The sequence below is a fragment of the Scophthalmus maximus genome, chromosome 17, assembly GCF_022379125.1.
Source record: "Scophthalmus maximus strain ysfricsl-2021 chromosome 17, ASM2237912v1, whole genome shotgun sequence".
Classification (NCBI taxonomy): Eukaryota; Metazoa; Chordata; class Actinopteri; order Pleuronectiformes; family Scophthalmidae; genus Scophthalmus; species Scophthalmus maximus.
The window spans coordinates 5,968,539-5,995,000 of record NC_061531.1 but is presented as its reverse complement, the minus strand read 5'-3'; the positions used below and the strand labels follow the sequence as shown (position 1 = coordinate 5,995,000).

General features: G+C 46.5%; 1 protein-coding gene across 3 annotated transcripts in view; it reads left to right on the top strand.

Moving 5' to 3' along the window:
* Positions 1-1,819: 1,819 nt before the first annotated feature.
* The window catches only part of LOC118288292 (RNA binding protein fox-1 homolog 2), a 42,357-nt gene continuing 17,714 nt past the window's right edge, over positions 1,820-26,462 (top strand). Inside the window, exons 1-6 of one of the 3 annotated variants that reach the window (XM_035614231.2) lie at positions 1,820-2,858; positions 12,957-13,007; positions 24,032-24,238; positions 25,010-25,183; positions 25,641-25,694; positions 25,913-26,005. In XM_035614231.2, coding sequence (XP_035470124.1) covers positions 2,604-2,858; positions 12,957-13,007; positions 24,032-24,238; positions 25,010-25,183; positions 25,641-25,694; positions 25,913-26,005 — 834 coding nt within the window. In that variant the 5' untranslated portion in view covers positions 1,820-2,603. Of the gene's footprint in view, positions 2,859-12,956; positions 13,008-16,351; positions 16,749-24,031; positions 24,239-25,009; positions 25,184-25,640; positions 25,695-25,912; positions 26,006-26,462 lie in introns of those variants that run through there. The other 2 variants (XM_035614229.2, XM_035614232.2) reach the window with 2 other exon arrangements.

Below are 26,462 nucleotides of genomic sequence, written 5' to 3'. Positions count from 1 at the left end.
ACTTGATTCAAATAGCACCTAACTGTGGGAAAAACTCAAACAAAAAATACAAGACTATAAGATTAAACTTGACGTAATTCAAACAATAGAAAATGCATTCCATTTAACAAAGTCATTAATGTATTCAAACAAACCATAAAATTTAAGATGCAAATGTGGGAGCTCTTGGTCGGCTGTGATATGTTTGACATTTATTATTTTATTTTTATGGAATAATAAGGTTAGAAAGTCATGTATATGACTCAGGATCATATTCACAAGCTAATTTCTGGTTTTATGCAGTAAACTGCAAATCTATACACCAAAATGTTCAAATGTAAAAACATATATCTTTAAAATCCACAAGTGTGAAGGCTTCTTCTGGATTAACTGGGAAAGCAACAAATGATTATCATATCCTCAATGATTAATCTGTGACATTATCTGGATAAATGGCTTTGTTTTTGTCTTCCTCTTGTTTGGCTATGACATATCAGAAAATGACGAAAAAAGCCAAGTTACCCAGAGGTTAAGGTTCCATCTTATGATGAGGGAATGCAACAAATCTGAGAAGCAGAATTATGGGAATGTTTGACAGTCTTTGCTTGAAACTTGAGTGAAATGATCAATCACTTTTAAATTTTGCAGCAGGTGAAGTGAGGTATCTGTGCAGATTATATCATATTGTGTGTGTGTGTGTGTGTGTGTGTGTGTGTGAGTGAGAGAGAGAGAAAGAGAGAGACAGACAGTAAGACACGTGATTTCTCTTTTTGATGAATCCCTCTTCTCTTGTCACAAAACCAGCCAAAGTTGATTAGTGTTGTTTTTGTATGAGTTACGCGTCAACGGTGTCTCAAGAGAGGACAGATTCTTTTTCCCCGTCAAGGTGGAAATGCTGATCATAGACGCTCTGTCACGTGCCACCCAGCAGGGGGCGCCAAAGCATTACAATACACACGAGTGAACTGTAAATCATTCTTTCAACAAACGAAAAACAAAAATCAAATGTAAGAGCCAGGTGCTGGCTTGCAGCTCTCTCTCTGTTTAAAAAAAAAAATTGTATTTATAACTCGCTTCCGCCCTCGCTACTTGTGCTCATCAGGAGCTTTTGTTGAGTTTACTAAGCCATGCTTTAAAAACAAAACGACAACATAGACATAAGATGTGGAAAAAAACACCAAAAAAAAAAACGAATTAATGCTGAGAGATTTCCTGAAGAACACAAATGCATGACGTAATTCAAAGGCTGGAAATCCATTGTGTGTGTGTGTGTGTGTGTGTGTGTGTGTGTGTTTAAAATGCAAATACACATTTCAGAGGCATGTTGGGTTATGACACTCTTCTTGCCAATGGATGTTAAATATTTTATATAATATGCAAAAAAAAAAAGTCCTGGGGTCCCTGCAGTGAAAATGTGGCCCCTTTAAATAATGCAGCCGCTAATATTCTGAAGTGTTTTATTGACTGCTGATTTTTTTTTCGTCCCATATTGTATTTCATTATGCATCTTTATCATTATAATTTTTTTTTCATTGCGTGTTATTTTTTCCGTGAAAAGTGAAATGAGTGAGGGCAGAGGGGGCGGGGAGCTGTGGGGGGGGGGTCTTGGAGAGGAGAGGAGAGGAGAAGGAGAAGGAAGGAGAAGGAAGGAGACCAGACGGAGCACGCAGACCTCAGACCAGCCCGCCTCGCCGTCCTCGAACCCCCGTCGCAGCGCCCCGCGGACAAATCTGACCGCGGATCAGCGGCTCCGTCGGGCTCCTCTCCCTCCCTCCTCTCCCTCCCTCCCTCCCCTCCCCTCGCCTCCTCTCCCTCCCTCCCTCCCCTCCCCTCGCCTCCCTCCCTCCCTCCGACGACGACGAGCTGCGCCGACCGGGAGGGGGAAACTCGGACCGGAGAGGAAATCGTGTTCGTCGGCTGCCAAGTCCGCACGCCGAGACGCGTCCACGACAGCGAAGGGAGCGGACGGTGCGAGGAGACGCAGCGAAGAGCCCGGTAGGAGCGAACACACGGAGGGGGACCGGCTGCCGCGCGACACAGGAGAAGAGCTCAATTGACAACGGGGGCTTCTTTTTTTTTTTGTCTTGCTGCTTCTAATTTATTTTCCTATTATCGGCAGAGCGAGTGCTCCGCTCCGCAGCGGGCCACATCTCGACCGAGAGCTAGCGGAATGTAATGCTAGCCCCCGCCAGCTAGTGGTGGCTAGCTAATTAGCTCCGTCGGGCATCCAGGAGTCGGGACGTGCGATCCGCATTAGAATCAGGTCGCCGGTCGGCGCCGCTGCACTTTTCTTTTTTAAGGGAGAGAGGGGGGGGGGGAAGAAAATATCCCCCAGCTGTTCTTTCGTCCCTAAAGCCCCGGCGGTGCTCGCAATGGTCCGCCTCGAATAGCTCGGGTTAAGTTGGACAATAAACCAGTGCGACAGTCTGATCCAGTATCGCACGTCTTGGAGGAAGCCGCGTCCTTTGTGAATACCGAGCTGCGGACGGAACCGAGAGGGAGAGACAAAGGCACCGACAACAAAAATACACACATATATATATATATATATATATATATATATATATATACATATATACATATAAAAACAACCGACTTTTTGATTGGCGACTGTCTGCCGTCCAATGTTAATGTCGACCGACGTCGCATCCATAATGCTGCCCGTCAGCCGGGGGATACTGGACCGGGAAAGGGACGTCGACCCGGCGGCCGGACCCCACGCGAGCGCGGCCGGGCTCCCGGCCGCTGTGCGGGGCATGAAGCGAGGGGACCCGGAGCCCGACGCGCAGGCGGCCGCCGTGCTGACCGACTCGGCCGGGGCGGAGTGCAAGAGAGCCAGGATCGACGGCACCGGCACCGTCGTCGGGGACATCGGACAGGTAGGAAGATGCAATGTAAACACACGTACAAATTGCCCCCCCCCCCAGCTCCCATCGTCCCCTCTCTGCTCCTGAGCTCCATGTGTTGAGCAGCACCGTTACAAAGTGTCTTCTTCACTGGAAGCTTTTGTTCCCAAGCATCAGCAGGGATGGATGGTAATGTTTTGACAGGGCCCCTCTCTCTCTCTCTCTCTCTCTCTCTCTCTCTCTCATCAACAATATAATCATGCATCATTGCAGCAAACACACAATGCTCCACATTTCCCCCCAGATGTGAGGTCACTCGACCCAGGAGAGGAGTGCTGTAACAGTAGTAGGAACAGTAGTGGCTCGGCGTGAACGCCGTGGCCCTGCTCGGGGAGCGAGCCTGACCGAGCCAGACAAAGGTAATATGATACAGACTCCATTGCCGTGACAGACAGCAGCACAGCCGAGATCAGACCCGCTCATCGCGCCCCTTCTCCCCGCAGAGCAAACCGGTGCTTCGTCACATGTGGCGAGCCACGCCGTCCTTTATTTTATTTATTTTTTGCCGCACATGGATTAAAATAAGCAGACCTGTGATGATAATTTGCAGTGAGTCACCACATGAAATCCTGATACACACAGCAATGCCGCGGCCCCCCCCCCCATCCTCAAATTGTCACTAGGTGTTAAGAGAGAGAGGCAGACGACGATTGGGGGAGGGGCCATCACAGAGAAAGACAAAGAACAGAGCCTTTTGGTGGAGGCTGAAGGAGCGAGGGGGCTCGGGGGGCCCCCCTCTTCAGCACAGGTCTTCCCTGCTCTCATGACTCGACTGCTGAGGCAGCAGAGTATCAACAGCCACTGCTGCCTGTGGCAGACTAATCTGTGTACGTTACAGTAAAGCAGGGATCACGAGGCACGGGTTGCAGCCCTGTTGCTTATCCACCCTCGGATCTATCACTGTTTATTTCACCTTTTTGTCTCCGTCTTTTCCAAATCTTTGTTACATTTGCACACACGTGCGCGCTGAAGTGCCGGTTTTCCAACAGCACGGGGGGGATTTTTTAGCTGACGCGTGGTCTTTTAGCATCACTAAGGCAGTGGAGGGCAGGCGGACGTGGTCTGAGGTCGTCGGCAGGTAATTGAATCCCGGGGAACTGGTAGAGTACTTAAATTGGCTGCGCGGCTGACCTGCTACAATGACAAATGTGCCCCCGCGCAATGTTGTGTTGCTCGGCGAGCCTCACAAAGGATGGATGTTGATGATGGGGAAAGGTTATAGCCTGCCGGCAAAGATGATGTGACTATGAGCCGCGTGGCGCGGGCAGGGTTCTCGCAGGCCATCAGTCGTATTGATCGCTGGGCTGTGGTGGGGGTCAGGCTGGAAATGGGACGGAGTGGAGCAGATGTGGCGAGGCAGATGGATGGATGGACGTTGAGGTGGAAAGTGATTGGTGGATGCATATAGGAAGAGAACGAGGCATGGCTTGAAGGAGAAAGAAGAGGAAGACGGAGGCGTGTGGTTTAAGCAAAAATGTTTGGGTGTGTTGGAGGAGAGAATGGAGCCTCAGATATTTGTGGCCTGGATTGATAAATGTGTGTGGGGGGTAAAGGATGGAGGCGAGGAGAGAGAGAGAGAGAGAGAGAGGAAATCAGAGCCATTAGCTTGCATCCATCAGGGACCATGATAATGGATGAAAGGAAAGTGATGGATGGCAGGATGGCATGATAAGTTGGGGGGAGAGATAAGCAGGAGGATACACTCTGAATGAAGATGAGGGGTGGAAAAACACTTAATGTAAAGGGTAAATAAAAAAGAAAATGACATTGAGGGCTAATGTCGGGCAAGTCAGCCGTGGCAGTCAAACGGCGTCGGCCTCCCACTGTAGCTGCGTGTGAGCCCGGGATGGGGTATAGGCGGCGAGTTCAGGGGACGACACTTTAACATAATGCATCCAAACGATTACCATAGTATTCCCATTGAGGGCGAGAGCTGGGAGATTGCTGACCCTCCAGGCTGACTGTAAATCAGCGGCGTAGTAATGAAGGAGAGTGCAGCCTTCACTCCCCTTTGTTGCTCCTGCTCTCCTCCCCCCGCCTCTGCCCCATACAATCTCCAGCCCCCTTCATACCCCCCCCCCCCACTCCCCTCTAGCTGTCCTCTGACTCTCCCCCTCCTCCCGTCTCCCCCAGGCATATTTCCAGATTGCTAATTGACTCCTGGTTCACAGGCCTTTCAATTTGCCAGTGAAGCACCCCCCCCCTCTCTGTCCTGTCCCATCTCCCCCTCTGCCAACATTTGAACGTAGCACTCAAATATATTTAGCATCTATCACTTTTTATTTCCAGCCCCACCTCTGTTCAGTTCCCCCTCATTTGCTCCTCCCTGTCTCGAACCTTTTCCCCCCCTCCTCTCTCTTTTAATTTTTTTGTTGTCTCCCCCTCCTCTCTGTTGGTAGTATTGATGCTTCCCCTAGAGGCAGTTCTGTGGTCCACTCAAATGCAGCGAGAGCACAGATTGGTAACTCTCCCTGTCCGTCTCTCTGTGTCTGAGAGCCGATTTATCCTATCGTTGGCAGTAAAGAGGCTTTGTGTCGCGCTAACGAGATCAAAGCTCATTTAGAAGAGGGCATTAACCAGACTGATCGCTTTAACGGGCCAGAGCAGAGGGAGGGGGGCCGGGGTTGTTTGGTTATGAATGGACAGATCACTGAGATAGGTTATTAGTGGCCATGAGCAGTTTTAGTGTTATAATGTCAATCCCGTGCCACTGCACTGGGTTTTGTTTGTTTTTGTATTGCACTTCATTTTATGTTCCTCACAGTCCAATGAGAAGTCAAGTCTGTTACGTTGGTTGCTTATGAAAATGTATTGCTGCCAATAGACCAGTGGCTCCCGACCACTCTCCCCAGAAAGCAGACGGCAAAGGAAACGGTGGAGATCTGTTTGAGTGTTTCCTTAATAACGGAAGTAAATTGCAACCAAAAGTTGTTGCCGTTAAATGTACAAAACTGGATTCTCTGGGTTATCACATTTAGAGCTGGAATGAGTCTGCCATTGACGAGTTAGTTAATCGACAGAATAAAATGAACCTGTAATCGGTTGAAGTCCAAAATGCTCCTCCACTGTGGTGATGTGACGTCACTGTGAGCTGCTGGTCAGACAAGACGTCACCTCGGGCTCTTGAGTAACTGTGATGGACGTCTTCTAAAATTCAGCCTCGCGTGGTTTGTGTTGTTTTTTTTTTTAGCACAATCTATGAATTACTCATTCCTCAACTATTTACATCATACGTTGGGCTGGACACAGTTTCTTTAGTTTCATATATTTGTAAATGACCTGACCTAATCAGTAATCTAGTCGTTAGGATCATTTAGGATTTGTTGTTATTGTGACATTTAATAGAGTTAAACTTTACAGAAGCACAAAATATTAAACAGACAAATTGATCATGTAAATAATTACTGATCAGTTTCCCTATTCACTGACAATAACCCTGCAAGATTAAGTGCTATCGCTGGCTCGACTATAACTTGCTGTAGGCCCGGTGGTTGCATAGCTACGGTGCAAACTAGTTGTGCATGTTCCCAGAGAGCCCGTGTGTAACCGTAGACTAAAAGTGCGCGTGTCCTTCAGAAGTCGGCGGCCTGAATTATTCACAGAAAAGAAGAAATATCCACAGAAGGGGGGCAGTATCACAGAAAGGCAGGGGGGGGGGGTCACAGAGGGTCGTGCATAATCCTGCCAGGTCTCATATTATCATTTTGCCGCCTGTTGCTGTTTAATGATTGCTGTTAAACTTTGAGCTGGAGCACAGCGGCAGAGTCACCCTTGACTTTTGAACTGGCAATGATAAGCTAAAAATTCCCCCGGCAATAGTTGCTCAACTCATACAAGCACTCATACAAATCTCTCTGTGCTCACTCTCTCTATTTCTGTGTGTGTGTGTGTGTGTGTGTGTGTGTGTGTGTGTGTGTGTGTGTGTGTGTGTGTGTGTGTGTGTGTGTGTGTGTGTGTGTGTGTGTGTGTGTGTGTGTGTGTGTGTGTGTGTGTGTGTGTGTGTGTGTGTGTGTGTGTGTGTGTGTGTGTGTGTTCAATTCAATTCACCAAGCTTCATAATTTAATAATAACAATAAAAAAAGAGAGGAATGACTTCTCTCTCTCTCTCTCTCTCTTTCTCAGCTCCTTAACATGACACTGGCATGTTAACGCTCCCTTTATGGTCGTCATGTCACCACTCCCCCACCCCAAATGCCCCCTCCGCATTGCTGCCCCCAAACTGTCATATGTGCTCCCGTCTCCACCCCCACACAGTCAAATGTCATTTCAGTGTTTCCCTCACATGGCATCGTCTGTGTTGATGATGAGGAGGATGATGATGCACTGCCGCAGTATTCACAGTCACACCTGTCCCAGTGTCACGCATAGTGAAAAAAATTCAGTTGTGAAGTTGAACAGCCCCCAGATCCATTAGGTTGCGTGTGGGATGTGTTGTCCTCTTTTGAGTTCAACCATCAAATAAAACGATCATACGAGGCTGAATACTGATCTGAGCCATTTAGATAAGTATTCCCACAGAATCACTGGACTAGACATGTGTTCCACTTTAATTTATGAGCCCATGTGACTTAATGCACGCCCGTTGTGCTCTGCAGGCTTTGCCTTGACAAACTGAAATAGTTAGGTCTGACAGAAAACAATAAAGCAGCCCGCGCAGCACATTGGTCGAAGGCATGGGCAAAAAAAGGCAAAAGAATCACATTCAGCATCTCCGTTTTTACATTCACATGAAACGTCTAAATACTGTAGTAATGAATTAAAACAAGTGTCCATAATTTTAGTGTCACATCACAGGTATTTTTGTGAAGGATGTTTATTCCATAAAGGGCATGTAATTTAAATTATCTGAAATAGGCAGATTTATTTTCCAGTTCATAATATACTTTATTGGTTCTCATCAGTCGACCCCTGCAATTCACAATTGCGCCTGTAACATTTCTATTTCATTCAATTTCTAATATTTATTCAATGTTGATAGTATTATATACTTATGTGCATAAAGTGTGTTTTCTGTAAGCCAGGATGGGAATAAAATGGGATTAATACATTGACTGAATTGTGCGTTTTCTGTCTAGACAGACAGTCTCAGATTTACTTCCTGATAAAGAGACGAAGTTGAGGAAACAAGGAGCTAATCCCGGGTTTGCCAGATCACAAACGTGTCCAGCGAACCTCGCTGGCACCGCCAGCATAGGAAATAATGCAGCCCCGACCGAGGTGAAAATGTGCTAATGCTGTGGTGTACAGATCTGCATGAGGCCCACACATTATCGCTTGTGTAATTAACTGCAGGTCATCTGCTGTTGTAAGCGGATCACACAGTCAGAGGAGATGAGACAGTCATCAATAAAATCCAACCAGTGGAGGCCCCCGAGTCACATGTTGTGCTACTGTCAGGACTGGTGAAAACAGCTCGCATCCAGCTCATAGCAAAAGGTTTCCAGGACTCCTACTCTTCTAGAGACTACAAAAACTATGACTAAAAAATCTCGTAACTGTCTCTCCTGTGGGCACATCCTGCAATTCATCTGCCCTTTCTATCCTTCCTCATCGCTGTCTTTGTCCCTGCGTCCCCCACATATCGACTGTGTCCATTGCATTTGTCATTTTCAACTTCCATCTTTTGGCTGTGATAAACCTTTCAGAGTACAGCACACTGACAGAGCACATCCATCACTTTCCGTGCTCTGCCCCGCAGCGTGTTCTGTTAATTACTTCTCCTCCAGTCTCTGCGTTGTGCGGCGGCACTGTTTGATCCTCTCAGCGTGCCACATTCACCTCCAGTTTTTTCCCTCCTCGCTCGTGATGTGTTGACTTTACAGAGTGTTGAGTTCGCCTGTGTGACGCGCCAGTGATTGCCCAGAATCGTCTGTAGATATCATTCCGACTGGAATCTATACGGCACAGTTTTCCGTGTCTCGAGTGGAGTTTGATAATCTTGAGTTTGCAGGGAAGTTTTCTAAATATTTTTTGGGTTTGTTAAAAGAAATTTGCCTGTTGTTGGTTTGGGGTTGCCAGGTCATCGTCAGACCCTCAGTCTAGAGCCGTTTTCAGACATGAATGGCGGGTAACGTCCGGAAAATTGGGTCTGGACATTTTCAAGAGTTTGCCGCTCACACGTGAAGAAAACCGCAGCAGATTGTCCGAGTCAGGCGTGTTCACGACAGCAGGAACATTTCAACAACATTCAGGCAGGGGGTGGTGCCTGGGTGGAGCGCCCACTTGCTCGCAGTGAATCTTCTGAAGATTTTCCAGCTGTATTCTCAAGCTGTTTTCAGACACGAACTGCGGACAGTGTCCATAGAATTGCTTCCAGGCATTCTCCGGAGTTTGCCGTTCACAAATATTGAACGCAGCAGGAGATTCTGTGGTGTCTGGTTAGAGCAGAAGGATGCTCCAAAAACTCCGCTGCACAGTTTTTTGTAAACACTCATCAACATGCTCACTGCGAGTTCTCCTGAGATTCTCCTGCTGTGTTCTCACATGGCTTCACTCCGGAATTTTCCGGAGACTATTCTAGGGGGGGAAAAACTCCCAAGAATGTCTAGAGCAACATTTGCAAGCACTGTTCCGGAACATTTCCTGGAGGTGTGCAGGTCTGAAAGCAGTTTGTGTGTATTGATGTATTGGTCGCAGGCAGCAGCAGGGATTCTTCTTTTTTTTCTTCTTACATTTGGTAGAATGATTGAGACCATGAAGCCAAACACTGGCACATTGCGTCTCCTCAGGCTGTTCTGTTTGGGACCACTGGATGCCTGCAGCGGTCCCCTTAATTACCCCGCTCCCCTCCTCCCTCTGTCTCCCTCCCCTCTCACCATCTGTTGACCTCATGTCATTTTGCCTTCCTTCACCACGGCTGCTCCTTTTTCTTCCCCTGCTCCTTCCCTTTTTGCTCCAACAAACTCCCCAACTTCTTTCCTTCTCCTAAAATAGCAATTCGGAGAGAGAGTGAGGGAGAAGATAAACAAGAGAGACGCCCTTTAGATTTGCCCTCGGTGGAGTTGGAGAGGGGGGACAGGAGAGAGCGTGTGTTTATGTGCGTGTGTGACTGGTTTTCTGTGCTTTTTCCTGATCCCTGCCAGTGAAGTCTGAAGCCCTCACAGTCAGCCAGCCGGCGCCTTCAAAGGCTCCTCCTCGCTCACAAACTGTATGGAATTAACTTAATGGCAAAAACTTGCGAAAGTGCCGCACGACAGTCCGGCTCTCAGCCTGGATGGGCTTAGCTCAGTAAGCAGTGTTCATTTCTCATTTATTTATTTAAAAAAGGGCACGGCAGACATTTCTGTAAGTGCTTTTTGTATACTTTTGAAGACACACACACACACACACACACACACATGCCATATGGGAAAGGGGTGTGTGTGTGTGTGTGTGTGTGTGTGTGTGTGTGTGTGTGTGTGTGTGTGGGGGTGGGGGTGGGGGTGTGTGTGTGTGTGTGTGTGTGTGTGTGTGTGTGTGTGTGTGTGTGTGTGTGTGTGTGTGTGTGTGTGAGTAAACGAGTGTGACTGAAAGCTAGGTATCAAGTTCAGACCCCGATCCCCTCCCCCACCCCTTAAGAAAATATAAATCTCATGGCATTCTTCACTCATGACTCATTGTCTCCATTTTGCGAATGTTTTTACTGCTTTATATTTCTCTGCCCTTTTCTTGGCAGCGGCCACATCTCTCCTCCTCCTGTGTGCGTCTCCCCTCATTTTCATCTCACTCCGTTCTCTCTTTTCTTCTTTCTTTTTCCCTCCTCTGTCCCTCCCTCTTCCATCCAGTCCGCTCCCTCCGTCCTCTCCTGCAGACAGATTGATTCCAGATGTTGCTAAACCCTACCCCTCCCCCCCCCCCCCCCCCCCCCTTCCTCCTCCTGTTCTTAAACTCCTCCCACTTCTTACTCTTTCTTCTTTCCACTCTGTCCACTTGAGAACCAAAACCGACTCTATAATTTGACGGTCGGGGATAATTTTGGTTTCACTTGCTTTCCAGTTTTCCTCCCCAGTTTTTGTCACCAGTGCAGTGGCGACACCCTTAACATTGACTGTAAATGTGATAAAAACACATCCTTCGCATTTTAATTACCCTGGTTGTATGTATTTTTTGGTAGTGCAGCGAAATTATCACATTTCATGTGCTGCTTTGGTGCCCGCCAATGAAGGTCGACAGCACAGGGCTCCAGTTTTTGTTGCCCTGAAACCATAGATCAGTCCTGTTTGAAATGCAGTGCGGTGTTGGTGACTCCCAACATGCATCTCTTTTTATGTAAAATGGGAATAGGTTTGTCATCGCTCCCGACACCGCCTAAGGCTTTGAAGACTCGAGATTCTGACTCTGAACAGCACCCTTCTACTGCATTTCCATCGGCGCCGGTTTGAGCACCGGCAGCTTCCACACAAGTCAGTGTGCTGCTGAATGTAAGCCAGCCCATTCCCCAGTAAATGTGGCGCACCAAGGAGAGTGTTCCCCCTGGGGACGAGGCACGAGGGGGAAATTGGTTCCAGATGAAACAGGAAGTGGAGAGTGGAGACAAAGAAAGGGTTGTTTCAGACAAGGACTTGCCCGCGGATGTGGACCCAGACACACACACACACACACACACACATTTATGTACACTGTCAGAGTTGAGCGTGAGCATCAAAAGAAAAAAAATGTTTCTCTCTCATCCTTACCTATTCTTTACATCTGGCCTGTTTTTTTTAACCTCATACTTTCGTTCCCCTCGGCTTCCCACTAGTCCGCTCTGTCTAGACGCCCCTTCTCGTTCTCCTCTCATACATCAAAACCACATCTGCTTTTGGACTTAGCCTCCACATTTTCAAGGACTTGTCTCACAAAGGATTGTGCTTCATTTAAGCCAGCTTTTCGGGATCAGATGCGATGGCCGCTTGTCTGTACGTTCAGTCGGCCGTCGCCGTCTCACACTCGATGCCCCCGATTGGCTGAATGAATGCCATCAGGAAGTGATTCCCGCAGCAGTTGTCTCGGGGTCGGGGGCCAGGAGGTTAACTCTGTGGACACGGCAAATCTGCCCCTCTCATTCATCGCTGCGCCATTACATGGCACACACACACTCGAGCCGTCTGCTGAATGGAGAAGCGCTTTCATGCCGAGTGGCAGCAGCACATGCGTTTCAAACATTTTTTTTTGTCTCCTCCTCGGCCCTGCAGATTAAATGCAATGAATACATCAGCAGTTCTGGAGACCCCATCCCCCAACACACACACACACACACACACACACACACACACTCTGCCTCTTTCCTTCTTTTACCCCCTCAGACCTTCTCTCGTCCCCTCTCTCTCCTCCTCCTCCCCTTCCCCCCTGTTCTCTTCTCGCCCAGTGGGTCTCACTAGGTGGTCGTGTTTTCTCTGCAAGCCGTGCCAGCAGGCCAGACGGTGCCGGTGTCATCTCGCTCACTGCTGTCAAAATATCATCGTTTGGCCAACTTTCCCCATTGTTCCAGTCCTCCTCCCGCTCCCTCCTCTCCGTCTCTTTGTCTTTTTTTCCCCCTTTTGGCCTCCTCCTCACCTAGCTCTGCAGCAAACAATGGCTCCTCTTGCTGGGGCAAAATGACACGGAGGTGAAATAATTTGTGACATGGAGAAAAGAGAGGGGAGAGAGAGACAGAAATAATCTAATTAAAGTAATTACAGAGCAATTAACCACAACACTGGTTTTTTGGGGCAGGGTCAATGAGGGGAAACTGGGGGGTCCTCACAGCTAGTGGATTGTGATTAGTTAGCTGGATATAAAAGCTTGGCACGCTGCACTTCACCACACAGACAGTAAACTGTTAACTTAACTCATCCCTCAATCTTTCTGCTACAAGAAATTGTCTTCTCTCCTCGTTTGAACTTAACTCTGTTACTCACTGACCATTAAAATGATTATTCTTTTTATATTCTTGGGTGTTTGAAAAGCAACAGCGACCTGCTAATGTTTGTATCCAATGCTTTAAAAGTGGCTCGAAACATGTTGCATTTCACCTGAAAATCCAAAGGTTTTGGACCGTTATGCTGCATCCACTGATTTTTTCAAAAGCCCTCGAACTTACTCTCCTCCCTTCCCTTCTGTTGTCTCTTGCAGAACAATGAGCCGCTAAACCCCGGTTTCCATGGATACCCACCTCACAGTCAGGTAAGAGATTAGCGGCCGCTTGCAAACCGCTGTAACAATAAATTAGAAACTATTGTAAGACAGAATCCTTGAGACGTGCTAGTTTTCTGCCGACCCGTCGCCTGGAACAACCTTCAAAGCTCAAAGAGAATTTGTCAAGTCTGTTGGAATCTAATTCTGCTTGCTCAAACAAGGTATCCACTGAAACGAGCATAGCTGCACTCTACTTCCTCTCAGTACATGGAATATAAGTGAGACATTTCATTTTTGCATACAGTGTGATTCACATTTTTCTGAAACCAACCCTCAAGTCCTCGAGTCTAGTGTTGTCACCCAGCAGGATGGGTCTTGCTCCACTGACACATCCTTATCGAGACAATTATGAAGTTCTTCTTCTCCTGAACATGGGAGCTTATAGATAATGGCCATTAGAATAATTGCAAAAAAAAACTGGTAGTGACCAAGCTTCTGTCTTTAAGTCTTGACCCATATAAAAGAGGGATAAATTATGCAGCGCCGTCTTTAAACGCTCCACACGCAGCACTGTTTCACAAAACCGTTTTTATCCTCTCACACTTTCTCTCTCTTTATGCGCCTCGTATTCTCTCAGCGTCGCTCTCATTCTGTGTTTCTCTCCATGCATATTGCTCTCAGTAATGAGTGCCTTATGTGTGGAGCGCAGCAGCAGGGCAGCCAACTATTTTTTCTTATCTTCCTCCAAGCAGCAGAGCTCATTGAGCGGCTCAAACCAGCTCTGTGTGTGTGTGTGTGTGTGTGTGTGTGTGTGTGTGTGTGTGTGTGTGTGTGTGTGTGTGTGTGTGTGTGTGTGTGTGTGTGTGTGTGTGTGTGTGTGTGTGTGTGTGTGTGTGTGTGTGTGTGTGTGTGTGTGTGTGTGTGTGTGTGTGTGTGTGTGCGCCTACACCTCATGAGTGTGTTTAGGATGAGGCCTCTGTTTCTGAGACAAGACAAGCGTGCACCTTTTGTCTGTGCATGTGCGCGATGTGCGTGCGTGCGTTTCCAGTCTGTTTGGGATGTGTAGCTCTCTGCCAGTGCCACAGGAGGGGAGTGTTGGTCTGTGAGTCTGCTTGCCCCAGGCCTCCCTCCCCACATCACGACATGGAAGATTGTCCTGGGCTTCATCCCCTTTCATGTATTCTTTTTTTTTTTTTACTCCTCTACTCTGCTGGACTATCCACTCTGGCTCCAACCTCAGTATCTCCTTTCTTGGAAGTGCAGCCCTCCGAGAGTGAGAGGAGGAGGCCCACACCAAAAGAATTTGGCTTTAATGTTTTGTGTTGATTTCATTTTCTCTTTCCGGATGTCCAATATTTAGACATTTCTGTTTGTGTGTTTACCAGATAATAAAAAAATAAAGGTTGTGTGAGAGATTAAACAAGAAGTAAGGATTGAGATGATGAGGCAGAGAAGTGGAGCAGAGATGAGACCGAAATGGAAGAAAGTTATTTAGGATGGTTTGCCTGCAGGGCACAGAATCGTACAGTACAGTCAGCTGTGCAGCCGGAGCACACTTGTATTCCTGTCTTTGGCCGTGGCCTGCCTGGGTCTATCGACTTGTGAGACAAACATCTGGGCAGGGAATACTTGAGATCTGCAGTAGCTCCTCCTCGTCATCTGTGAAATTCCGGGCCAACTCACGGCGCTGCATTTGTTTTAATAAATTATTTAAAAGTCATCCCGCTAATGTATCCTGCCCTTGGGCGCACATATTGGGAGTCTTGAGCGCACGGGTTGCTGGTTATCATGCAAATGGAGCTAGCCAAGCTTAGCTTAGCCAGATTGGCTTGTTCATTGCTGCAGTACATTTGTCTTGGTAATGCCCCCGTCTTGCGTTGTGTGTGCATGTTTGATCTGCCTGTTGGTCTGCTTGTGTCAATATGACTGCGTTAAACTAAGTGGGGCGGTGTGTGTGTGTGTGTGCTTAGCCATTTCACTCACACACACACACACACGGCAGCGACCCACAGGAGCCCGACTTCGTTTAACACAGTCATATAGACTGCATGGAGACAGCACACCTCATCATCTTTCTACCATTTTACAATAGTACTATTTAAATCGGGTCATCACCGTCCTGTACGAAATCGCAGCTCTCCTGCAAATGTTGTCGATTGTTGCTATGGAATAGTTAATCTTGAGCTGTTGATTGTCTTTCGGTGGTTGTGTGTTTGGAGCAGCAGTACTTTGTTTGCTGTAGCTGATGGCTGTTGGATGGGAGCAGCCTTTTTGTTTGAGTCCATGTGTCTGTATGTCAGCCAAGGTGCGGCAGCATTAATATGATCGCAGCATCTGTGTGTACACTATGTGCATGTGTTTGTGTGTGTGTGTCTGCGTGTTTATCTCTGTGTTAAGTCTGTGTGCCTAATCCTCAGATCATCCCCTATTCATCCTCTCATCCTCCTCACTTACAGTCCTAATCCTATCCTGTGATTCTTTTTCACCCGGCCCTTTTATCCGTTTATCTCCCCCATCCCGTTATCTCTCGCTCACATCCACTGCCCCTGCGGCACCCCACTCCGGCCCATGCAGCTCCCCTCATTTGCCCCCTTCCCCCCCACCACTTCCAATCACTTACGTTGCCCTCCCCCCATCCCTCTGGACCCAGTTCTAGCCAGACTCAGCAGATGTCTGAAAGCTTGGCATCAGGGTTTTTTTCCCCGCAGAGTTCAGTCCCTCCCCACACGAAAATGCAGTGCAAGGAACTGCACTCTCATCTCTGCAAATTAAGCGCCTCCTAACAATACAGTGGTGGGAAGTGAGGGAACTGAGCGCGAGCCAGAAGGAAAAGGCGCAATGCAGCATGATACAGATTCATGTTCCGGTTGGGGTCTAGATACTGGAATCAGTGCGGGCGCTCCCTCACTTTTGTGAGACTTCCGTCTGAGTGATGAAGGCAGCTGCAGCAGAGAGATGGTGATCTAGGAGCCTACCCACACAGCTAACTACCTACCGGCCTTCCTACCACTGTTCTTTGGAGCTGACAGGCTGCCACGCAATAAATAACTCATCAAAAAAAAAAGCTGCAATGCAGTGGGGGTCGCGTTCGTGTTCTGTACTCTGAAGCAGTCAGTGCGTGGATAGAAGGCAGCATCTCGTTCCTTCCTGTTCCCTTTCTCTCTTCAGGGGTTTGAGGAGACGGCAATAACAGCTTTCTGACTCCATCCAGACACAGGGTTAGGTGGCTACATGGAAGGATGGATGATTTGATGAAAAGGAGGGTCTGAGGCAAAGAGGGAGGGAAAAGTTTTAAAAGAGGGGCGGGAACAAGAGGAAGCAGGGGGAGCACCAAGACGTGTAATGCGAGCATGTGAATGACAGACGCAGAGCAAAGAGACAAGAGAGAGAAAAAGGAGATAGGAGACTCAGGCTGTCAGGAGGAGAGAGACAGAAAGGCCCCGGGGGGGTGGGGGTCAAGCAGCAGGGCCGGAGAGACGAGGAAGAGGGAAGCAGAGAGTGACAAGCAGAGAAGGTTGCGTGCTGGCAAAGTGGAAGAAGGGACAACTGGCGAAGAGGAGGAGGAAGAGGGACCGACGAGGGAGAATTTGAATGTGTGAGGCAGACGTGGACTGAGACCATCGTCGGCTCATGGTCCTAGAGCGCAGACACAGGAGAGGAGGAACAGGAGGAGAAGCGGAGACACAGAGCGAGGGGGATACCAGAAGGAACGGAAAAGTGGAGAGCTGGTCAGCAGTTGTTCCTCTAGATCAGACAATGATGGGGCTTTATTATCCAGGAATGCTGCCGGTAAGTTCAATTCTCGTGCAGAGCTTCTTTCCATGTACTACTTTGTGCACATGCTGAGAGCTGCAGGATCCGAGATTATTAATGTTTTGTTTTTCATTAGTTTAATTTGGCTCAGTGAAAACAAGTAATTGTTGTGCTGCTTATGTTTTGGTCTGTATTGGTTTGCTGTGTCTTGGCCCAGGTGAGGCCTTCTTCAGATAATTGGCAGGGCTTGTCCCTGCAGCTCTGCTTCTTTCACTTTTTAACTCTTTGCAAGCAAGTGTCTTTGGTTTGTTTTGGTAGAGAAATCGAGGCTAGTGGCTCCTTACCGCGCTGTAAACACGCAACATTTCGCCGTCACGTCGTCGCAGTGGAGACGATATGCAGAAACGCAGAGTGACAGCACTGTTGTGTTAGGATAGTCGCTTAAATCGCAATGTACGCAGATGATGTTGTGTGCTAGGCTGCCTTTAGCATATGGTGGGTGTGTCTGTGCCATTTTTGCTGAGAGACAGCCTGAGGATGAGAGCTGCTCTCTGGCTCTGTTCTAGCATGTTCCGCTCTCTGGTCTTGGGTTCCTCTGGGTTCCTCTGGGCCTTAAGGCGGGTGGGGCGGAGGGTGGATGGGATCGGGGGAGGTGGCATTAAGGTACATCCGTGCAAACGGGGTAGCAGCCGCTGCATTGACTGCCCGCGTTGACAGGCATGCACAGCAACGATCGCATGCTTTTTGGCGGGCTGACTGCGCACAGTGTCATGTTGTATTTCCCATGTATGTTTGCGTGTGTTACTGTCAAGTTGCTGTCATGTCACGTCGTGTGCGCAGAGGGTGGAGGCTGAGATTTTGTCGTGAGATCCAGCGTTGTCGTCCAAGCTGTCCATGCAGTTTATACTTCATCTGTCCACGGATTGATTGAGACAGGTGCCAAGGCACAGTTGTTTCTACACACAGACACAGAGACACTTTACAACACCGACCCCCCACCTCACATATGGCACAACCAACTCGGACACACATCGTTACTATTAATGAATACAGAAACACTTCTGTGTTTGTTTTGTGGTTACATACAACACACACACACACACACACACACACACACACACACACACACACACACACACACATCCTGCATTAGACCCATTTACACAACTATAGCATCCGTTTTCGCGTGAGCCCATCCAATAATAATAGAAGACTCTGCAGTGTTTACAGTGAGGTCGATGGACATTAGACATATGGATAACCGTAATAAGCGTATAGTAATTGTAAACATGCTCAACATGGTCATTCCAATTTCAGATTGACCCCCGACCTCTTCAATCTAATTTAATGTCTCTTTTTCCTACATGAGCTTTCCTTTCCTCCATTTTCTCTAGTGCCTGACTGATACTGGATTTTCGGGATCAGTGCCAATACCCATTTAAGGGAGTTATTCTTTTTTTTAATATTGATATAACGGCCATTCTATTTTAAAAACGTAGAAACGTATATATATAAGATGCGCTGGTAGGTTATTGGTTATTTTGTAGAGGAGATGATGGGTTGTGCTCAGTGCTTTTATTGTTTCATGGTCACCTGCCATGGGACCACAAATGGAAATCAGCTAGTAGATAGATTTGGTACACAGCTTTTTTTTTCTTTGAGACCAATTCATTTTCTATTTTCACCATTTGTAATGTACCCCAAGAATCTTTTTTTCTGCCTTGTGTTCTGTAAAAAGTTACAAAGTTATAATATTAGACAAAATAAAAGCTGATACCGATTATATCTATGATATAGGCCATCGCTATATCGGTATAAGCACGCGCACACACACACACACACACACACACACACACACACACACACACACACACACACACACACACACACACACACACACACTGGTAGTAACTAGCAGGGGGGCGGGGGGTTAATTCCATGTGGGAATGCACTTTTAAGGTGACCCGCCAACACTCACGTCCTCTGTCAAATTTACGGTGCTGCTCTTTGTTTTGGGTAACACATCCAGTGGTGCTAAGTATCTTAGTGTATTTACTCAAGATAATTCCCACCACAACATTTGTTCCTTCTACTCAACATTTTTCGACACCTTCAGTTCCTAGTTACCTTTTAAGATGAAAATGTTATACAGTATATAATTCAACAAGCTTTTCAAATACAATAGACTATTTAAATGTCTATTGATCCTTAGTGTAGAAGAATGTCATACAACACACTGCCCCTGTCATTTTTTTTTGTTTGCAACAAAAATGCATCCGTGTAACTGGTCTGAAAATATGTGTGCAGATTCCGTGTCTCTTTCATTTGTATTTGTACATGTCCAGAGGTGTTGCATCATCCATCTGACCCACCTACTTGGTTTTTTTTCCCCTGAGGAAAGGTGTCAAGCCGGGCCACCTTCACGCTGAGGCGCATCTGAGTATTTAGGCAGCCTAACCGTGCTCCTCCCACATTATCTGCATAAGACCGTTTGGTTATCCACTGTACAAAAGCAGGTCCTCAAGGAATTTGCGAGGGATCCACACCCAGATCAGTTACCCTGAGAGTCCTGTTCGTCTGTGGGAGTGTATCTGCACACGTGTGTACTCTGAAAGCAAACTGAACAAAATACCCTGAGATAACTTCTCTTATGATTTGGCGCTGCAGAAATAAATTAACATGACTGATGGAACTACCTATGTGTTTCGCTGGAACTCTCTGGCTCCAGTAACACAAACAATTGGTTTTACCTGGTAACTGTACATTTATCTTGTGTGTTTGTGTGTTGCAGCTCCCAAATTAGAAAGTGACAAGTGATTCTGACACAACCAGAACACCTCTTACCTCGGATTAAGCACTAAACCCATGTGCAGAGTGCTCAGTATTGGTGGCTTAATGCACTGTGTGACACTTCTCCACCTCAGGGTTAACTTATCTCACACTGCCCATGTAGCCATGATGATATTGTCGAACACTAATGTTGCTCTAACTGCTGCTGCCTGAGGCTGTGTGCAGTCGCCAAGGTGTGAAAACACACAGGGCGCACACATGCACATACAAGGCGCAAACGATGCTGTGCACAGATGTGATGCAGTACAGCCCTAAATGTACGCAGTATCCCCTGGGTTACCTTCTCCTGCATGATACTGTAGCACTGTGCCTGCGCACATACTACTCAGGCACTGCAGCAGTGAGTGCCACTGTTTTTTTTTTTGTAAATCTGATCTGCAAAGGTTACGACAGCAGTATGCAAATTCAACATCTTTCTGCATCCGCGCAGGAATAATCGATGCAAGGTTTGAGAACAGTTCAAGCATTCAAAAGTCTGCGCTGGGTTTTTGTCAGCAAATTTTTTTTGATCCTATATTATTGCTTTTACTGATTCTTGGTGGTTTACGGTGAAAAGCTCATTCTTCTGTTCCACCCTCAGTGTCAGTCAGTGATTAAATCAGAGTGAAAGGGATCATCATCATCTGGATCATAGAAATAATGATTGTGATTTGGAAGAGAGTAAAGATGGTAAGATGGAGAGGCAGTCATGCCCCTCGCACGTGACATGCTTATGGACAATGATGGGCTGGAAACTAGAGAGAGGCTGAGTGTGTATGCCAGTTTCATCATTATATAATATATTCAAATCACTACCATTTTTCACAAAGAAAAGCATCAGATCCTCAAATTTTAGATACTTAAACCATTAAAAACGTTTGCCTAAAAATAACTATAATGATCGATAGTTTTCATTATTTTTCTGTCAACTGATTATAATACCGACCTTGGTCTTAATGGACGGTTTGGTCACAGTCTTCTAAAAATCTGGTCTTGCCTGCGACATTTATCGAGTGTCTTCGTCCTGTTGCTCAGCATTGATGTTGTCTATTAAATCCATAAAAATCATCATCCAACCATCATTACAGCTTTCAAAGTAGTGCTGCTAGTTATTGCCCATTCAAACCATGTTCCTGATGAACCATATCTTGTAATGATTCAGTCTCTGCTTGTTTTGGTCTGTTGTACTTTGTCAAAAGGAAAGGGGATCTGAATTGTTCATAGGCTTTTTAAAATTATGATTATTATTAGGCCATGTTGCTCTGCCCGAGGTGAGTGCGAGTGTTGGAGAAAGGGTTGTCAGTGTGATTATCATAATGATGCTGACGTTGATGATGAGCAGAATTGTCAAAATCAGACATGTTCCATGTCAGAGATCTCAGCAGAGCCACGGAGCTGCTGACACTGACGGACAGCGTCACGCTTGCCTGTGGCTTCAATGGGATTTAATGGGAATTATTGGCTGTGTTTGTGCCATGAGGTTCTCTCACTGCATCAGATACATAAAGCAGATCAAATCAAAATTTCTCTGGTCCTTTTTCTTGCCAAACAAAAAATCCATGTGTCCTCTGGGTCTGTGGGTCATATTCACCTCTATAAGGACCTTTGTGTGACCTTAGTGTGATCTGATTGGCCCGCAGTAAGGAAGTAGAGGCTGCAGCTTCTGCATGGAGGCAGCCATGTAAGGACATGGGCTGTGGCCTGTGCGTTGATGGACATCACAGTGCAGTAAAAGCTGCGAGTGACTTGAGGGGCGGGTGTTGTGGTTTTAAAGGACAAAAAAAAAAATCTCCCTCTGGCTTTCATCAAGTGTGGCAGGCAAGAAGGGGGGAAAGGGGGGGGTTGGGTGGTTTGCATGAATGGAGACGTACTTACTTTTTCGACCACAGGAAGAAGGGGAAAAAGAAGAGTTGGTTTGCAGAGCGAGAAGAAGCTGAAAAGAGCATTTCTATCTCCAGTCAGGCTCCTTTTACAAATAGTTTAAAGTGATTGAATTTCCATGATTGATGTGTGTCAGTAGCATCGCCACTTGGCTGCTCGGCCCGTGTTTCTGCGGTCGGTGTGTGTTGCTCGGTTAGAGGCTAAAGTCAGCAGGAGAAGCACAGCCGCGCGCTTGAGCGGTTTGCCGTGAAAAGGCCTCTCCTCCCCTTCGTCCTCTCCGTGTATGGAAAACATATGGTGTCTCAGGTAACACAACCACTGTGTGCTTGTGTGTGCACGCGTGGAGTGACAGTGAAACGGTACGGTTGAATAGTTCCTACGCCAGATGGTCCTCTTTTTTTTTTTTTTTCTTTGTAATATCAGATGGTTGATTAAAAAAAGAAAAGAAAAATTCCCATCTCAGTTGATATTTGATGGACTTGTGTTGTTTTCATTTCGAAGCCTAGTCTGTTAAAATCTTATCTCACACTGTCAAAATTCCGTCTGGAAAGTTTGAGTTGAGACCAGACATAAGAAAAAAAGAAGAGCATGTCATTATTTCCCATAATCCCCCTCCCGCTCCTGCTAAGCCCCCCCCCCCCTTCTTTTTTCCATTATTTCTTTTTTCCTTTCTCCCTTTCTCTTTTTGACTATATGATGCTGCCATGTAGGGCAGTGCTGCTCCTCAGTCAACGGGTCAGGAATGCGTGCGTGGACTTTGAGGTTGTACTGTTTTCCTTTCTGATCTTAATTCCCTGACAGCTCTCATCCTTCTCTCTGTATATTAGTGCATCGATTTATCTGCTCATTCGTTTTGGTTGGTGCTTTGTTTGCTAAATCATAACCACAATGAACCCTTCAATGACACGGTAATACACAAGCTCCATGTCAGTGTTTCAACTTCAAACAATAGGAGCCTAAATACAGTAGCGTGACACCTTAACCTTTTTTCCACAGGGCTAATGATGTGAGTGCATTGTGTAATGACATCCACTCCAGTCGGTTCAGGCTTGGCACTCTGCTAGAACTCTGCTAGAAATGATGGCGATGACAGAATAAACAAAGCTGTAGCCTTGCCTTTTTTTAAAAAAAAACTAAAAAAAAACATGACGCTGCTTCACTGGTGCCCTAAAGCAGTGTCCGGGAGAAAATGAGAAAAAAAAGTGTGCATAATATGGCGTCCCTGTTAATGAAATATCTGAGCTCTGGGAGGCCCACTCACTGCACAACTCTCCTCTGGCCTCTCCTGTTAAAACACCATTAGGTTAGTCTGATTCCCTTCCTGCGATAATCATAAGTTTGAATTCTCTTCTTCTCTTGACAGTCCTCTCTTTCTTTGACTCTCTCGTCTTTCTCTTATGTCCCAGCATTTTGAATGTGTGTGTGTGCCTCAGCTGTGGGCAGGACACACCCTTCAGTGGCTGAGTACAGGCTGCTGCATGTTTACAAGCTTGCACGCCCTAACATGTCAATTTAGGGCTTTGCTTTAACCTATAGGCTAGACTTTGGGCCTAACCTGTGAATTCTAATGGGGAATCATCTCTTTTTAACCAGTTTTTGATGGTGGTTCTTTCATCAATAGGTGACAGCGATGCAGCTTTCACATTAGCCTCACCATAGTGAGAGTGGCCGTGGTTAAGTTCCCCACATTTCATTTTTCCATGCAGCCTTCTTTCTCTAATGCCCCCTCTATCTGTTGGGCCATGGCCCCAGAAGCTGTCCGTCTTGCACATGGGCCTTTTAGCATCAGCTGTCTGTTTTATAGCCAGTGAGGCTGAAGAACAATGAGCAATCGGGCTATAGGATTAGAGAGGGAAAGCGGGGAGAGAGCTCATTTGCTTTGCGGCATCTTAGTTACTCTGTCTAATTAAAAAGGCTGTCTGGAGACGGAGTGTCTCGAGGCGTCACCCAGTCCAGATCCAGCCCACGGCAAAGGCCAGAGCAGTGGTTAAAGGTGTTGGGTGCACTGTGTCATCCTGCCCAGCCTGGTGTGGAAGAAGCAGCCCTGAACCCCAAATCTGCGAGTAGATGGTCCTTCTGCTCATACAGTTGTAACAGTGGATAGTGGGGGGAAAAACAGGTCCTGAGGCAATGATGTCCCAGCAGATGAACAGTTAATGTGAATTATAGATGACCTCCAAAAGACGGCCAGAGATACTGTGACCAGAATTCACACAATGCAGCAACAGCTGTAAACATGTCACAGTTAAGACGTCACGGTTAGTGTTTAACTTTGTGTGTCCGCTCATCCCATAAGCATCTTTTTGTGCCTCAAACTGTGTATCGAATTTTCTGAGTCTTAATAATAGATGTGTTTTCTGTAAATATTTCATGGTCGGCTGACTGAAAACACATGCCTGTCAGAGATATGGAGGTAGAGGGAGGGGGAGAGGATCGCATGCAGGGAATGGAGTGACTGACTGGTGAAGTAGCGAGAGAGAGAGTGAAATTTGATAGGCTGCCAGATTTTAACCCCCTCAATTTTAGCTTCATCAGGACGCAGCAGCACTGAGTACATATGTTAAGTCGTCTCCTTCTCGCCCCCCTCCCTCCTCTCCCCGCCCCCACAGGGCTCTCAGGATTCGACAGGAGGACAGGAGGGTTTGGTAGCCCCACCCTTTGCAGCATTCCCTCCTCCACCCCCACCTCAAAACGGACTCCCAGTGACGGAGTTCGTCCCCGGGGCCATGTTTGGTGCTGGGGGCCAAGTTACAGCAGAGGTAGGGGTTGGCGCTAATGGAGCCGCCACTGCCACCACCAACAATGGCGGCAACAACGTAAGTTCTCAATTTTCATAAAGCGTTTACTAGTAGTTTAGTAAACTGTCAATAGTGTCTGGGATATGTTTTTATGATAATCATAGACATAGAGTATTTGTGGGGGGGAAACAATTGATAACAATCATAAAACCGTGAACCACTTTGGTCCAGATGGAAATATTTCAGAATTTACTTCATGGATTTGAACAAAATCTTGTGAATCCATTCATGACCCTGGTGGATGAACCATAACACCAACTGACCCCCCTTGTCTCAACCTTAGAGCTGATTAGCATCATTACCATGGTAACACAGTCAACTGAGATTGTGAACATGGTAAACTGTGTCACTGTGGGCATGTAGCATGCTAAATATAAGCATTCACCTAAGCAGCCCCATAGAGCGTTTAGCATGGCTGTAGACTTAGTGTTGTTTTATAATATTAATACAATATTACTTAAAATGCAGCTGAGATTATTATTTTTATTTCTTATTCACAAATGTTTTTCTGCACCTTGTACTCCTTGTACAACTCTGTGTTTCCATTAGGGTTACATCTAAAATAAGAAGTGAAGCAGCGCTTTCACTTTGCTAAAAACTGATTATACTTATACTGATACTAATAATATAAGCTTAACATGAAAATAGACATGAAAATAAGCTTACAATTTTTCCAATCATTTTCCATATTTAAAAGTAAAAGTGGCATGATAATGATAATGAAGATGAGAAGATAATATTGTACTAACATTAAGGATCAACTTCTCTCACCGTCTCTGTCCCCCACAGGGAAAGACAGACGAGACATCCCAGGGGGAGGCGGGGGTCCAGTGTGGAGCAGGAGGTGCAGGAGCAGGAGGCTCTGCAGGAGACCCCTCAGAGGCCAAAGGGACCCCCAAACGCCTGCATGTCTCAAACATCCCCTTCCGCTTCCGGGACCCAGATCTCAGGCAGATGTTTGGGGTAAGAAGCTGGGAATGTTGTGGGGGGCTTCATTTTTTAAAACCAAGATCAATAAATCAGTCTAGAAACCCTTGGTCTTTGCAGCCGGTCTGCCTGTCGAGGGTTGGGGTATAGAGACAGACAAAGAATAACAAAAAAGATGGCACATTTTGCGTGTTCTCTTGGAAGTTTGCGTGTCAGTGTGTTAGTTGAATGACCTAGTGAGAGGGAAATGAGGTACAGAGCTGAGTTCAAGGCCAAGGGATGGGAAAGAAATGTGGAAAGTTGTCTTTTGTACAACAGTGACCCCTGGTGCAAAGTATCCGTAACTTACATAATGTCACTAGCGCCTGACTTTGCAGTAAATCTTGTCCGAAAAGACTGAGATCTAAACCAAACCCCAAACAGAGCAAATGTTATTCATTTCTATTCTTGTTATATTTTGTTCTTCTAATTTCTCTTCTCAAATTTTTTCCAGCAATATGGGAAGATTCTGGATGTAGAGATTATTTTCAATGAGAGGGGTTCAAAGGTAAGTTCACGCACACCATTGCATTTCCCCAAATGAGCAGTCCCACCGTGCAAGTTGTCAACACGCAACATTGGAGAAAATGATAAAGAAACTCACCTAATACACCCCGTCAGAATGCACCCCAAGTGTTAAAAGATTCAGAGTCTCTGTCCACTTCCACAAAGATTATGTGCCCCTCACTCACCGTCAACCTCTGTAACCTCTGCTGTGTACCACAGGGTTTTGGCTTTGTGACGTTTGAGACCAGCGCAGATGCAGAGAACGCCAGGGGAAAGCTCCACGGCACGTTGGTGGAAGGTCGTAAGATTGAGGTAATTTTCCTCTCTGTCTCTCTCTCTCTCTCTCTCTCTCTCTCTCTGTCTCTCTCTCTCTCCTTCTCTTCTGTCTTCTGTCTTCTGTCTGTACTCCCATCGTAATTCTGCTTGATCACTCACTGCTAGCTAGCTCCCATCCTCCCTTTAGTGATATGCTCTGATGCAGCCCACTGGCATCCCACTCCCTGGTCCTCTGCGATGTTTTTCATTTATTTTAAGTTTGAAGATATGTTTCCTTCTTATTTTTTTTTGGTGAGAATGATTGGGGGTGCAAGAACACTACATAAGGCATGCTGGGTACTTTTCCTCTGCAGTATTTATTTATTTATTTTTTTTGCACATAAAGCTGTTGCCTCTTCACCTTTTCTTTTCCACTGATGCGCAACTTGTAGCCACACTGATGTTAAAACTTTTTCTGCAACAATTGGAATGATGTTTGTGTATTTTGTCACCG